General features: G+C 43.8%; 1 protein-coding gene across 7 annotated transcripts in view; it reads left to right on the top strand.

Moving 5' to 3' along the window:
• The window catches only part of PRKAG2 (protein kinase AMP-activated non-catalytic subunit gamma 2), a 300,068-nt gene extending 286,753 nt beyond the window's left edge, over positions 1-13,315 (top strand). For 6 of the 7 annotated variants that reach the window (XM_055421589.2, XM_055421590.2, XM_055421587.2 and 3 more), the window contains 5 exons: positions 2,533-2,698; positions 3,188-3,225; positions 4,947-5,093; positions 8,319-8,412; positions 12,733-13,315. In XM_055421589.2, the coding sequence (XP_055277564.1) occupies positions 2,533-2,698; positions 3,188-3,225; positions 4,947-5,093; positions 8,319-8,412; positions 12,733-12,764 (477 nt within the window). In that variant the 3' untranslated portion in view covers positions 12,765-13,315. The remainder of the gene's footprint in view (positions 1-2,532; positions 2,699-3,187; positions 3,226-4,946; positions 5,094-8,318; positions 8,413-12,732) is intronic. The other variant, XM_088834770.1, reaches the window with a different exon arrangement.
• The last annotated feature ends 806 nt before the right edge of the window (positions 13,316-14,121 follow it).

Here is a 14,121-nt window from a genome sequence, read left to right as displayed (position 1 = left end):
CCCCTTTTAGCGCAAGTATCAAAATAGTTAAAACACTTGGAATTCCCTATTTAAATAAGAATATTTTTATCGCCGGAAATGAGGGGACATAAAGCAATTCGCAGGTCAGTCTAATTAAGGAACTGCTGTACAAGATAATGAGCCAGATTGCCTTATGAAGCGTTATTGGTGTCATGATTTGGGAAATATATTCTAAAAGTCCTGTCCCCCGATAAGTGCAGCAGTGATAGAAACACCCGCAGCAAATAAAATTTTGACCAAGAGATACCATGCTGGTCCAGATGCGGGCTATATTTCCTGTAGGTTTTCTCAACTGTGTTTGAAATAAGATGGCTTCATAATCAGCAAAAACATAGAACCTCTTTGCTTCGCAGTGTTGAAAAGAGGCTCAGACAGACCAGAATGTTTACAGAAGGGCTTTAATCTTTTTTTCCCTCTAATTGCATGCACCGAAACTGAGGTTATAAGTAATTGATCAGCTGGAACCAGTAGGCAGCCTCATTCCTGGTTCAGAAGAGATTGTATTAAGAACCATTCTTTAAAAGAAGGTAAAATCTGCATGAGGTTAGCTTTGCTGTCTTCCCTCCAGCTTCAGATAAGGAAGTAGTGTCGCGTCTGGTGTGACATGCAAGAGCTCAGCTGCTGCTCCTGGACCTGCTCCCCACAAACCCCTTGCCAGACAGCAGCACAGAGAGTTTAGTTAAGACTGGGAGAAATGCCTTGTCCATCAGACCAGCCCTGTGTTCTAGTAAGTTTGTGTAAACGCAACCCTCTTGATGCTTAAATGCATAGAAAAAGTAGGAAGGAGAAGAGTTAATTTACAAAAAAAAAAAAAAAAGCATGAAGTTTGGTAGACAGTCCAGGGAAGAACTGCAGAGGCATGGATTCTGATGGTCAGAGTCCCCGTCCGCCGTGGGCTGGATGCAATCCCCTTGGCTCCAAGCTTCGGCAGGACCCCGGCTGGGGCTGGGCCAGGCCTTTCGCCCATGTACCCCTTAAAGTCATCATTTAAAAAGAATAGGAATTATGAGCGCCAAACCCCGGTAAGCACTGGCGCTGTGTCAGGCGCTTCACGTGATGAAACCGATCCCCGCCACCACCCTTCTCAGGTAGGTATTTTTACTCATCTGATTCGTAAGTGATACAGTTCAGCGAGGTGGCGTGGGCCTGCCATGGTAGCCCTTGCTGCCCCTGGCCCCCTCAGGAGGTGGCTCAGGTCCTAGCCCTCAGGGCACCTGGCTCACAGACCTGGACCCCGGGTGGCGGAGCTCCAGCCCGCTTCCACACCGCTCTGTCGAGGAGGAGCCACCCACAGTCGGAGACAGGCCTTGGACCATTTTTCTCTTCTATACAAAGGAGAGGAGGTTGCCTCCGCCAGTCCTGCCTTCTCTTTGGGCCAATGTGATCATTACAATAATGCTGTTAGAATGTCTAGCTAGGAATTTCCAGATAAAAAATGAAGAATTCTAAAGCCTGATTTTTACTGAATTGAAAGCACTTTCTCAGAAGCAGTAGCATTGCCCCTGGAGATGTTTGCCCATTTGCCCGAGTGGACAGTATGGATCAGGGGTTAGTGATCCTGCATCAAGATGGGCTAGGTGACCTAATAGGCCTTTCTTTTTTTTTTTTTCTCTAAATTTCTAGGATTCTCATGATTTGAATATTGATGAACTCTTTGACTTGAACATTTTGTTTCTTCTAATTGTTCATCTTTTCCTGATAATTATAAGGTACACCAGGAGGACGGAATCAACTGTGCCCTTTATAAAAGGTGGATTTTTGAAACCATAGAATCTTGTTTTGTTTTAGTCAAACGTGACCCTAGGCTTCTCTCTTCTGACTTCTCCATCCTCCTCTAAAACAGCCCATGAAAAGAAAAGTTAACTTTTAAATGTTCTTCTAATTCTGTTCAGTTGGCTTGTTCTTGTTCCTCGTAGACAAAATTTGGAGTCCTCCAAAGGAGAATTTGGGATGTTAGAGGTGGGATGGGGTGAGAACTGGCTTAGCCGCTCAGCTAGCCACCATCCAACACTTCAGATTTGGAAGCGTGTGGCTTCTTAGTAACTGTTACTTAAAGATGACAGCAGGACCACGAATTTAACAGGAATAATTTTAAAAGATTCTTGGTGGCTGATGGGCCTTAATATCCAAACAGACCTGTTGTTCCCTTCTGTCCACTTTCCCAGTGAATGAAGAAAAGGAGAAAATGTTAGTGCTCCGCAGCGTTTTACTAAGTACTTAAATAGAAGCTTAGACATACAATCTGGTTTGAACAAAAGACACAGTCCTTATACGTAACATTTTCATATTAATTTACTAAGTACTTAAATAGAAGCTTAGACATACAGGCTGGTTTGAACAAAAGACACAGTCCTTATATGTAACATGTTCATATTAATTCAGATTTCCGGGTAGATTTCTAGAAAAGACTAACTTTAATTTGTTGCACATAGTATTTCATCAAGTGTGGACATGTGAACATTAACAAGGAGTGTCTCGGCTCTAGAGCATCTGTATTATCTTCCTGTCTAGATGTCTGATATGCCAAAGCCTGCCTTCATGAAGCAGAACCTGGACGCACTTGGAATTGGGACCTACCATAACATCGCCTTCATACACCCGGACACTCCCATCATTAAAGCCTTGAATGTTTTTGTGGAAAGACGAGTGTCAGCCTTGCCTGTGGTGGACGAGTCAGGTCTGTGTGCCAAGCCATACCTATTATCTCCTTAGGGTAAAATGTGTGTGTTAGCCGCTCAGTTGTGTCTGACTGTTTGTGACCCCATGTACTGTGGCCCACCAGGCTCCTCTGTCCATAGAATTCTCCAGGCAAGAATACAGGAGTGGGTTGCCATTTCCTCCTTCAGGGGATCTTTCTGACCCACAGATCGAACCTGGGTCTCCTGCATTGAAGGCAGATTCTTTACTATCTGAGCCACTTAGGGTAAAATTATTGTTAAATGACCTGGCGTATCAGATAAGTGGGGAAAAGGAAAACTTAGACCAGGGAGCACTCAGGGTAATAAGAATCATATTTTCCATTAAGATATTATTTCATATCTATTTTAAACCAACGAGTTTATTTTGTTTAGCAGTATTTAATTCCTAGTGATTATCTAGTTAAGATTGATATCAAATGCTATTTCTTGTTTCTAAGGCTTTTTCTAACATATGTTTTTATTTTTAGGAAAAGTTGTGGATATTTATTCCAAATTTGATGTAATTGTAAGTATTTTTAATTTTGTTAGACCTGTCATCTAGAATGCCTGTCAAGCATATTCATTACTCTGTTTTTGTGATTTTTCCTAACTTAATAATTCCTGGCTTATTTGAGGATGAGGATCCTATCAGAGAATCCCACAGACTCCCCCATAATAATTGTACTTTTGTTGGTATTTTATTCATTGATTTAGCAGTGAATAACATACAGACAGCATGTTATAATTCTTTGTTTTTCCAGATCAGCCGTGACTTACCTGTTACTATAGCGTGTGTGTATATTGAGTGGTCGTGTTTCTGTGGGGGGGACAGAGATTCATTCTGCGACAGGCATGGGCCTAGTACACACATGGATCCCTGGACTCACATAGCCCACTACTTGCTGATTGGCACCAGCTGTTCTAAAGAGAACAGCAAACCTATTACATAGCGTTATATAAAGATCTTCTTTAATCCCTGGTTTAAATTTACTAGATTGATTTTGGTGCTACATCCTTCCACTTGGTGCTTCCCTCTTCCCCCCCACTCATTTAAATGCATTTCCTTAGATGTTTACATTAATTCTAAGAAAGGGAACTGAAACTTTGATAGCCCCAGACATGCACATCTTTTTTTTTTTTTTTGCCACAATATTGACTGCAGCATTTAAGTATTCTTTTGTAGCTGTCTCAGGCCCTTATGTTTCATCCTAATCCGTTTAACATCATAGACCCCATAAAACAGGCTTAGTGGAATCTGGTTGGGTGGGACCCCCGTAAGTTTAATCAGAGCCTTGAGAACCATTCGCATCTGTAGGACTTCCTCCACCAGTACTTGGTCCTGATGGCTCCCCGCCCCCAAGCCTTCCTAGCAGAAACCTTCTTCCCCAGCCCGGGGACTTCTCACCCTTGGCAAATGTTAGTCCCCCTCTCAAAAGACTTTAGACATCAGGGAACACCCCTGCAGAGTAAGAGGGAGAGGGATAAATTAAGAGTTTGGGATTAGCAGATACAAATTACTATATATGAAATAAAGAAGATCCTACTGTGGAGCACAGGGAACTATATTTCAGTTCAGTTCAGTTCAGTCGCTCAGTCATGTCCGACTCTCCGCGACCCCACGAATCACAGCACGCCAGGCCTCCCTGTCCATCACCAACTCCCGGAGTTCACTCAAACTCATGTCCACACAGTCTGTGATGCCATCCAGCCATCACATTCTCGGTCGTCCCCTTCTCCTCCCGCCCCCAACCTTTCCCAGCATCAGAGTCTTTTCCAGTGAGTCAACTCATCGCATGAGGTGGCCAAAGTATTGCAGTTTCAGCTTTAGCATCAGTCCTTCCAATGAACACCCAGGGAACTATATTTAAGATCTGGTAATAACCTAAATGAAAAAATACATATATATGACTAATTCACTTTGCTGTATATCAAAGAGTAACACTACCTTGTAAATCAATTATATTTCAATTTAAAAAAAAAAACCCTATTGGGTAAGAATGGGGGAATCTTCCATAGGTCACATAGTCAGAATGTAACACAATTGCTTCATAATAAAGGTATACCTTACAAGCTTTACTGTTGATAAGATGATGAAATAACAGTACTCATGGCATGTGTTAAGCCAGTACCATGGTACTAAAATAAGATAAACATCAATGTTTTTAAAAAATCAGGTTGCTTTAAACTTACTTTGGTCATTAATGTGAATGGAAACAAAGGATATAATTCACTGCTACTTGATTACAGAACCTAGCTGCTGAAAAAACGTACAACAACCTAGACATCACAGTGACCCAGGCCCTACAGCACCGGTCGCAGTATTTCGAGGGTGTAGTGAAGTGCAGTAAGCTGGAGATACTGGAGACCATCGTGGACAGAATCGTGAGAGCGGAGGTGAGGCGGCTGCACACACACACACACGCATGCACACGCACAAACACAGACACAAACACGTAGACACACACAGACACACGCACACACGCACACACGCAAACACAGACACACACCCACACACAGACACACACACGTGCACAGACACGCACACACAGACACACGCACACACAGACACATGCACACACACAGACACACACGTGCACAGACACACACATGCACGCACACAGACACACACGCACACACAGAGAGACATACATGCACACACAGACACACACACATAGACACACACAGACACACACGCACAGACACACACACACGCACGTCCCTCCCACCTCCCTCCTTCCTTCCCTCCACCAGCACTAACTAGGAAGCAGGGCCCCAGAATTCCAGTCACAGGAGCAGCCCTTGAGGCAGCCTTCCAGTCCAGTGACGCGGCAGTCTCCTGCTGTAGAGCATATCGCGTGTTCTGGCACCTAGTAGGTCATCTGTGAATGGCCACTGAGTTCAATTTATAAGTCCTGATGTCACAGCCGAATCAAATAAATGGGTAGGCTACTTTCATGGTTTTAAAACTTAAGAAAACAGAAGTCCCAAGAGCTTTAAGTTTCATTAGGGTGTTGGTGAATTTAAAGCTATAGATGTAATTATATGGTTTTAACAAAGTAAGTCAATAAAACTGTGTTCTGATCTTTTACTAAGTTAGAGTAATTGTCTTCCCATCAGTGTGTCTTTTCCTGATTTTTTCCTGTCCATCTCCTGACCCTCAGCCTCATGTCCCCTTTTATTTTACTGCTTGTAAGATTGTTTCATATAGTTTGCATAACACTCTAAATAAAAGATGCGCAGGATCACCCCCATAGTGTATCGAATACATTAAACCCATCCTCAGATAATCCTTCCTTTCTTGTTAGGAATTTGCCTCTTTATCAGTCTTTAGGACTGAAGCATCGATCCGACTGTGTTCCTCCTAACCCCTAACTGGGCAGAAGCCATTCACAAGTTTGCTCTGATTTTTATTTAAATGCAATGATACAGTCCAAGAAGAAAAGTGCCTGAGTGTTTTTAGGCTCACGACGGGTGACCTTAGCCTGCTTTCTGAATCTTACCTGTGAAGCAGTGTGGAGTCTGGAGCCCCTGCTCAGGAGCCAGTGGCACCCAAGTCCACCGGCCCTGCCAGTGTCACGCGTGTGAAGAGCCCCACTCCCCTGTCCTCGGGGCTGACGCCCCAGCCTCAGTCTCCAGACTTCTACCCTGTTTCCCTGGCCCTCCGCATGAAGGCTTTCCTTTTTCTACTTAAACTTAATACCCATTACTAGTTTTCCAAAGGGCTTTAAGTGGCTTAGGAATACATCTAAGCTTTCTATTATTCTTTTTATGTGCTTTTGAAGATCATAAGAAAGCCCTCTGTAATTATAAGGACAATGGACCACATCCATCTGATGGACTCTTTTATAATCATTAAGGATCATGTTAAAGGAGGATGCTCTTGATACAGAAAAACAATGTATTGCCGAGAAGAAAGGCCAATATAAAGTGTGATCCTTTGTGTGAGTGTAACTCGCACGTGCATAGAAACAAGTCTAGAAAGACTTGCACCCCAGTATTGACACGGCTGTTTCTGGGGACGTGAGGACATGGGAATGCCAACACCCCTGCATGTTCCCACACTCCTGTTTGAGCGTGTGTTACTGTCACATGAACGAAGAAAGTTCAGGCTTGTCCTGGAAGTTCACCAGGTGAGCAACACAAATTTCACTGTAATATGAAATAGGTCATTGAGGAAAATGAAGACGTAGTTAAAGTTTTGTCAAGTTACCCTTCTTGACTTTTTCCCTCATTAACTATTTTCCACTAAAATATGTTGAAGCTGAAAACTGGGGACAAAGACCAGTTTTTAGCTTCAACGTATTTTTGTTAGGAGAAGGGTATTCATCAGCGATGTCTATATCAGTGATGATTTGGCTTATTTAAATGATGACTATCACACTAGCTTTTAGAAAAGGAACATCTGTAAGTTTAGACTCATCAACAAATAAAATACTTTTGGTACAACTAATTCTAAGTGAAATGATTGCCCCTTGACCTTCAGTAGTTCAAAAGAGAGTCATTTATCATTATTAAATATTAACAGCCAACTGTGTCTAGTATAGAATATAAAGCATTCTCTGACCCTAGCTGTCAAGCATCAATTTATGGTCACAGTTACTAGATAACTGTGTTATATCATAGGGTGATTGAAGAACCTAAGTTGTTCTAGAGGAGCTTTTAAAAGAAATGTACGATTAGCATGATGAAGATGACAGAGTAATTTCCTTTTTAACCTAAAAGCAAGCTGTGATGTGAGAAGCGTCAGCAACAGGGTATCATTCGAGACAGACTTTGAAAAGGATTCTGCTCCTCCCTCCATCTCCTTCCTGTGCACCCCACCCCTGATTCTGTACCAGCCAGGGTTTCCGTGGTCAGTACGGGGGAGAGAATCTCCAAGCCGACCACCGGCACGTGATTGCCTCAGGCCGGAGTCCTGAAGCTCATCCGTCAGAGAAGCTCCCTGCTCTGTCTTTCCTAAGGATACCTTGTTACAGTAATACATCAAACACTGTCCACTTATGAAAGGCTTTATTATAGTTGATTATCCTCTGTTATTCTTAATATATGAACTTCATAGAGAAGAGAGAAAAAATAATCTAAGTGTAGTGACCTTTTAGTTTTGCTGTTTATTTGGACTTCTTTCCCATGTGTTATCTGATAGTTATTAGAAACCAAAGTACAACTGTAAAAAAATCTAAAACCATTCCAGAGATTATAGCTACATGAAATAGCTACTAGTACACTTCATATTTTGAGTTGTATCTTTCCTATATTAATATTTTGAAAGTAGAAAACTGAGCCAGACATAGCCAGCTAATGTTTCTCGTGTGCATGAGGGCTAAGTTGCTTCAGTCATGTCCGACTCTTTGCAATGCTTCGACTGTAGCCCTCCAGGCTTCTCTGTCCATGGGGATTCTCCAGCCAAGAATACTGGGGTGGGTTGCCATGCCCTCCTCCAGAGTATCTTCCTGACCCAGGGATCAAACCCAGGTCTGCATTGCAGGCAGATTCTTTACCATCTGAGCCACTAGTGGTTGTTATTCGCTGTATAGTACATGAAAGACTTTCTAAGGTTCATTTTAAAACTTGACTTATTTCAGCTTTCATGTGTGGGGCCTCCTCTTCTCTCATTTGCAGGTCCATCGGCTGGTGGTCGTCAATGAAGCTGATAGTATCGTGGGAATTATTTCCCTGTCGGATATTCTGCAGGCCCTGATACTCACCCCAGCAGGTATAAATGCTAGTGTCTGACCTTCACCGTAAGTGCATGGCAGGGGTGGGGACGAGCAGTAAGCCCTTCCCTAGCACCTGCCAGCCACAGCCTTCTCTACCGTACTTCATCAGGCATTTTCACTTTCGCTGTGGTTTTAAAGTTTCACTGTCCTACTTGAGAGAGAAAAGTTTATAGAAAGTATTCTGACTTGGGAGCATCCTATCGACACCCAGAGTGCTTCAGTAATCAAGGACTCACTGCCATGTTCATCATAACCTTTTCCTTTAAAAAGAGCTTCTCGGTTTCACTTAATTTTTAGGGCTGCTAACTGGAAATCAGGAAGGAAATTCTTTGGGATCTACCTATTGAAACCATCCTTGGGTTCACGCCCTGGGTTGGGAAGATCCCCTGGAGAAGAAAATGGCAACCCACTCTAGTATTCTTGCCTGGAGAATCCCATGGACAGAGGAGCCTGGTGGCCTACAGTCCATGGGGTCACAAAGAATTGGACACAAATGAGTGACTAACACTTTCACTTTCACCCTTCCAAAAGGACTTACTAGTAGTGAGTGTATAAAACAAATGAGCTGTACAAACTTTTCCATTAATAGTGTATTAATAGTTATTTACATTAACTGCCAAATGACATTTGGTGACTAAACTCATTTTCTCCCAGATTCACTCTAAGCAAACCCTCAGGTCACAGTCAGGGAGCCTGCAAGACGGGGGAGGGGGCTTTAGAAGAGAGAAGTTGGTGTTTCTGCCACGCCACATGTTTACTCGATGGGTCCTAAAACTACCGCCCCCCACCCCCACGTCCTACCGTACTAAGCATTTACAGATAGCCCAGCCTCAGGCTTCACAGCTCGAGGCCAAGGCCTGAGAGTGAATGATGTGCCCTCTGAACTCAAGTTAAACATTAAAATTTGCGTTTGCTAGGGTATTGATTTTCCTTTAGGTCAGAAACTAATCAGACTAGCTACAACTAGTTTTTACAGTTGGCCTGTGACCTGAAGATACCCGCCCTAAAGGAACCCTCACCACCAGTAGGAAGCAGACCCCACTAAGCCAGGAGGGCGGGGGTAGGGGCGTGGCCCCAGGGGTCAGGGGCTTCTCAGAGCTGCAGCAGCACCCGGCCAGTGTTGGCCCAGCCTGCGTCTGCTGAGCCAAACCTCTCGAGATGGGGCTTGCTGCAGTCAGTTTCAAATCTCAGACATTAGAGAACTTCGTTTTAAGGACGAGTTTCAGTACAGAGTTAGAGGTCAGCCTCTGCACACACCCCGAGCGATCAGCCCACAAGTCCAGCCACCACCATGCAGATGACCACTCACACACGTCAGCCCCATCCCCATCCTTCTGGAAACCGGTCCTCTCTTCATGTGTTTTTGTTGTTATTTCATTAGTTTTGGCTCAGGGTTTTTGTGTTTTTTTTTGAAGATTCCACATATGAATGAAATCATATGGTATTTATCTTTTCCTGTCTTATTTCATGCTGAAGTAAGTGAACGATCTGTCCACGTTGTCAAAAATGGCAGGATTTCATTTTTTTACGGCTCATGATAATCTCTATAGTCATGAAATGAGAAAAGGACTAAAAGACTGTGAGATTGTCCGTAGCATTACTTACAGTAACCTAAAACTGGGAATAACCCAGACATCTTTGAACGCAAGAATGGACAGACTGCATTCTGTCCACCGGTAGAATGGGTGGATGGTGAATGCACAGTTGTCTCTGACAGTGGACGAACCTCACAGACAAACCAGAAAGCGAAGAAGCAGGACCAGTGTGGAGAGGGTGGTTCCGCTGGCGCACAGCTGGCCCTTGAACAGTAAGGGTCCGCTTCTGTGTGGAATGTTTTCAGTAGTAAAGACTGCAGTCCCACACGGCCCATGGCTGGTTGAATCCACAGAGGCGGAACCAAGGATGCAAGGTGGAATCGTGGGTACAGAGGCCAGGCTGTATGCAGTGCCCCGGCTCCATATGTTCACGGGTCAGCTCTACAGCCCCTCCATGCACATTAGGGAAAGGACTCTTCTCCACTCAGGCTCATCCCCATGGCCACGTCACTTGGCACCTTGAGAAAAAGACACCCCTTTTCTACCCGGCTGGCTCTGGGCCAAGGCACACAGCTTGCCAGGCAGTCAGGCCAAACATCAGCTCCCTTCTGTCCCCGAGGCCAAGATTCTTTGTGCATCACAAGTCCACAGTAAGCAATTCTTTATCCTGTCTGTGCCTTGGCATCACAAACCAGAAGAACGAGAATGTTCATCTGGGCAAGTTTAAATTTCCATCCAGATTGGATTTTTTCAGAAATTCTAAGTCACTGATGCAAGTCAGCATTAATGAGAATGCAAGGAGGAAACCTGGGCCACAGCTGGATTTGAAATGTATGTTAACACAGAAATAGCGTTATGACGGAGAAGGCAGTGGCACCCCACTCCAGTACTCTTGCCTGGAGAATCCCATGGACGGAGGAGCCTGGCGGGCTATAGTCCATGGGGTCGCTAAGAGTCGGACACGGCTGAGCAACTTCACTTTCACTTTTCACTTTCATGCATTGGAGAAGGAAATGGCAACCCACTCCAGTGTTCTTCTTTGGAGAATCCCAGGGACAGGGGAGCCTGGTGGGCTGCCGTCTATGGCGTCGCACAGATTCAGACACGACTGAAGCGACTTAGGAGCAGCAGCAGCATTGTGAAGACAGGGATAGTCAAATTAAGAGTTCTTTCTAGTACAGTGGATGTAACACTGTTTATTTAAGGACGTGCCCTGTGCTCCCAGTATCTGGATTATCCATGAGCCTTGGGGGCAGAGCTCTCTTGGAATGGAGGGAGCACCTCCTTCAGACCAGACAGTGTGGTGGGAGCGTCAGAGCAGAGGTCCCACCTGGGCAACCAAGCCCGCTATCTGTCCGCTCTCCCCCGGAGCTGTGAGAATGTGGGCCAGCTCAAGGCTCCCTAGTGCAGCCTCTGCCCCTTCTACAGAATGAGCAGCTGACACAGGCCTCCTGTCCCTGCCCCCGCCCAGGATGAACAGGGTAGATGTTTATGGGATAATGAGTAAGAGATGCTTTTGAAATCATCCAGTATTATGTGAATAAAAGGGCAGTTCAGTTCAGTCGCTCAGTCATGTCCAACTCTTTGCCACCCCATGGACCACAGCATGCCAGGCCTCCCTGTCCATCACTATCTTCCGAAGCTTGCTAAAACTCATGTCCATCAAGTCGGTGATGCCATCCAACCTTCTCATCCTCTGTCATCCCCTTCTCCTCCTGCCTTCCATCTTTCCCAGCACCAGGGTCTTTTCTAATGAGACAGTTCTTCGCATCAGGTGGCTGAAGTACTGGAATTTTAGCTTCATCATCAGTCCTTCCAATGAACATTCAGGGCTGATTTCCTTTAGGATGGGCTGGTTGGATCTCCTTGCAGTCCAAGAGACTGTCAAGAGTCTTCTCCAACATCACAATTCAAAAGCATCAGTTCTTCGGCACTCTGCTTTCTTTATAGTTCAACTCTCACATCCATACATGACCACTGGAAAAACCATAGCTTTGACTAGACAGACCTTTGTCGGCAAAATAATGTCTCTGCTTTTACCAGTAGTTATTCTTTTCACTGGATAATGGACACAATTCCCCATTAAGGATACTGATTTGATAATTAACATTTTCTCTTGTTCAAAAAAGTTTTAGCTATAGTTCATTGTCCGGCTTATCTCAGATGTTTCAAGCGAACTTAAGTATCTCCACATGCAACCAGTGAGTCAACAGCCCAATGGCAGGAGCTGCAATCTTTTAACCCCTTATTTTTATAGATTGTTAATCTCTTTCAAAGTGAACTGTCTTCTAGTGTCTGATGAGAAAACAGAGAAGCTGTTGTAATGAGAAAAAAAAGCAACTCCCCCCTCCCAACCCATTTAGAAATATCCTGGCCAAGATGAGAGGAGGTGTTAGGTGCAGGTCCTGTAAACAAGTTATAATAGTTTTTTTATTTTTTCACATTTTTTGTAAGTATATACAACGGAAGTAGTTTGCACCTTCACTAAAACTTAAATATACATTTCTTTTAAAAATTTTTAGTAGCAAAACCCTCTTCTTTTCCAATTAATCCTTGTACAGTTAGAGTTACAATATGCAGTATGGAATAAAGGCATGCTGCAGCGATGCAGGGGGGCAGTGGAACCTGGACCCACCTGCTCATCGCCCACGACTCGTGAGGCTCTGCAGGTGAGGGTGGGAGCCACGGGGTGGAGAACCACCTCTGTGCTCGCCTAGGACCAGCGCAGAGGCAACGTATTTTTATGTTGCTTTGAAACCTCCATTTCCCATCTCCTGGCAGGTGCCAAACAGAAGCAAGCAGAAGCCGAGTGACCCCCGTGAGCGGAGGAGCCCTCGCAGGAGACCTTGAACAAAGATGCTGGGCCACGCTTTGCCTCATGAGCACGGACCGCGACGAACACAGCAAACGTGGCTGAGAACGTGTGGCATCAGGCTTTAGCGATGGGTTTTTCTTTTTCCCCAGTGATGTTGACACGAAGCATAAGAAGAGAAAGCTTGTATGTGTTTGAAGATTTCAAGCTTGCATTAAAAGACTGTTCTCAGACCGTCGTCTGAAAGATTTCAAATGCTGTATGTCATTAAAGTGCACTGTGTCCTGCGTTTTTATTCTTTTTCATGTTAAAGAAGTCACTGGTATCTTAACAGGCAGCATGACATAAGGTGAGTGTGTGGCCTATTGAGAACTAGTGCCTTATGTCGGAACAGCGGCCCGTCGTCACCGCTGCCCACGGCAGCTGGGGCGCGTCCTGGCAAAACAGCACTGCTGGAGTGTGAACGTCTCTGAACCTTTACCAAATCAGTTTGTTTTCATTCAATTTGTTGACTGGCTGTAATCTGAATATAAATACTTTATAAAATTTTAATGATGGTCTTATGTTTAAGTGTTCCGTTCTGAACCATAGTGTAAAACAAGGCTGACTTACAGCAGCTTTATTTATTTTTTACTTTCATGCAATTTTTTTACACATCTTGGTGGGTAAACTTCACCGTACCCATGAATAAACCATTGGTTGCTACTTTAAAAGGGCAGATTTCTCGTCATTTCAGTTCGGACCTGGAAAGGATAAGACTTCTGAGAGAGCCACTGTTGGGTTTTAAAAGCTGACATTTCTAACAGCATGTGTGGGAACCTGCTCTGCAGGGCTGCAAACAAAGTGCCCGGAAAATGTCTATTTTTTTTCTTGTGTTTTGACATGAAAATCATGATGTCTGTATGACTGCTGATGCGATTGTTTTGTAAATTTTACTGTGGCATATACAGTATTGTCATATGGTTGAGGAGAAACACAATGTTTCCTAGTGTAAGTGCTCTGAAAATGTTGACACTGTGTGTGTGTGTGTGTGTGTGTGTGTGTGTATACACACACGAGTATAGTTTGGTTTTTTGTTTATGGGTTGTTTTTTGTGTTTTTTTGCAGATTGAAAACTTAAAATAAATCTTACTATCTGCCATCTTGTTAAAGAAGTTCTTTAAAATACTTTGTATTTCAGCACACATTAGTTAAAACCCTACATGCAATTTCCCACTTAGATCTTTCTCCCCAAATAAAGGAGAACATGCATTCTCCTATCCTTTTTTACATCAACAGGAAAAAAAACCTTAATAATTTGATTCATAAACTTTATCTCTCTCCATTATTAAATAAAACATTTCATTTAAAATTTCCAT

This window comes from Moschus berezovskii, chromosome 3 (genome assembly GCF_049115385.1).
Source record: "Moschus berezovskii isolate FMDL1 chromosome 3, NW_MosBer_1.0, whole genome shotgun sequence".
Taxonomy (NCBI): domain Eukaryota; kingdom Metazoa; phylum Chordata; class Mammalia; order Artiodactyla; family Moschidae; genus Moschus; species Moschus berezovskii.
This window is presented reverse-complemented; position numbering and strand designations above follow the sequence as displayed.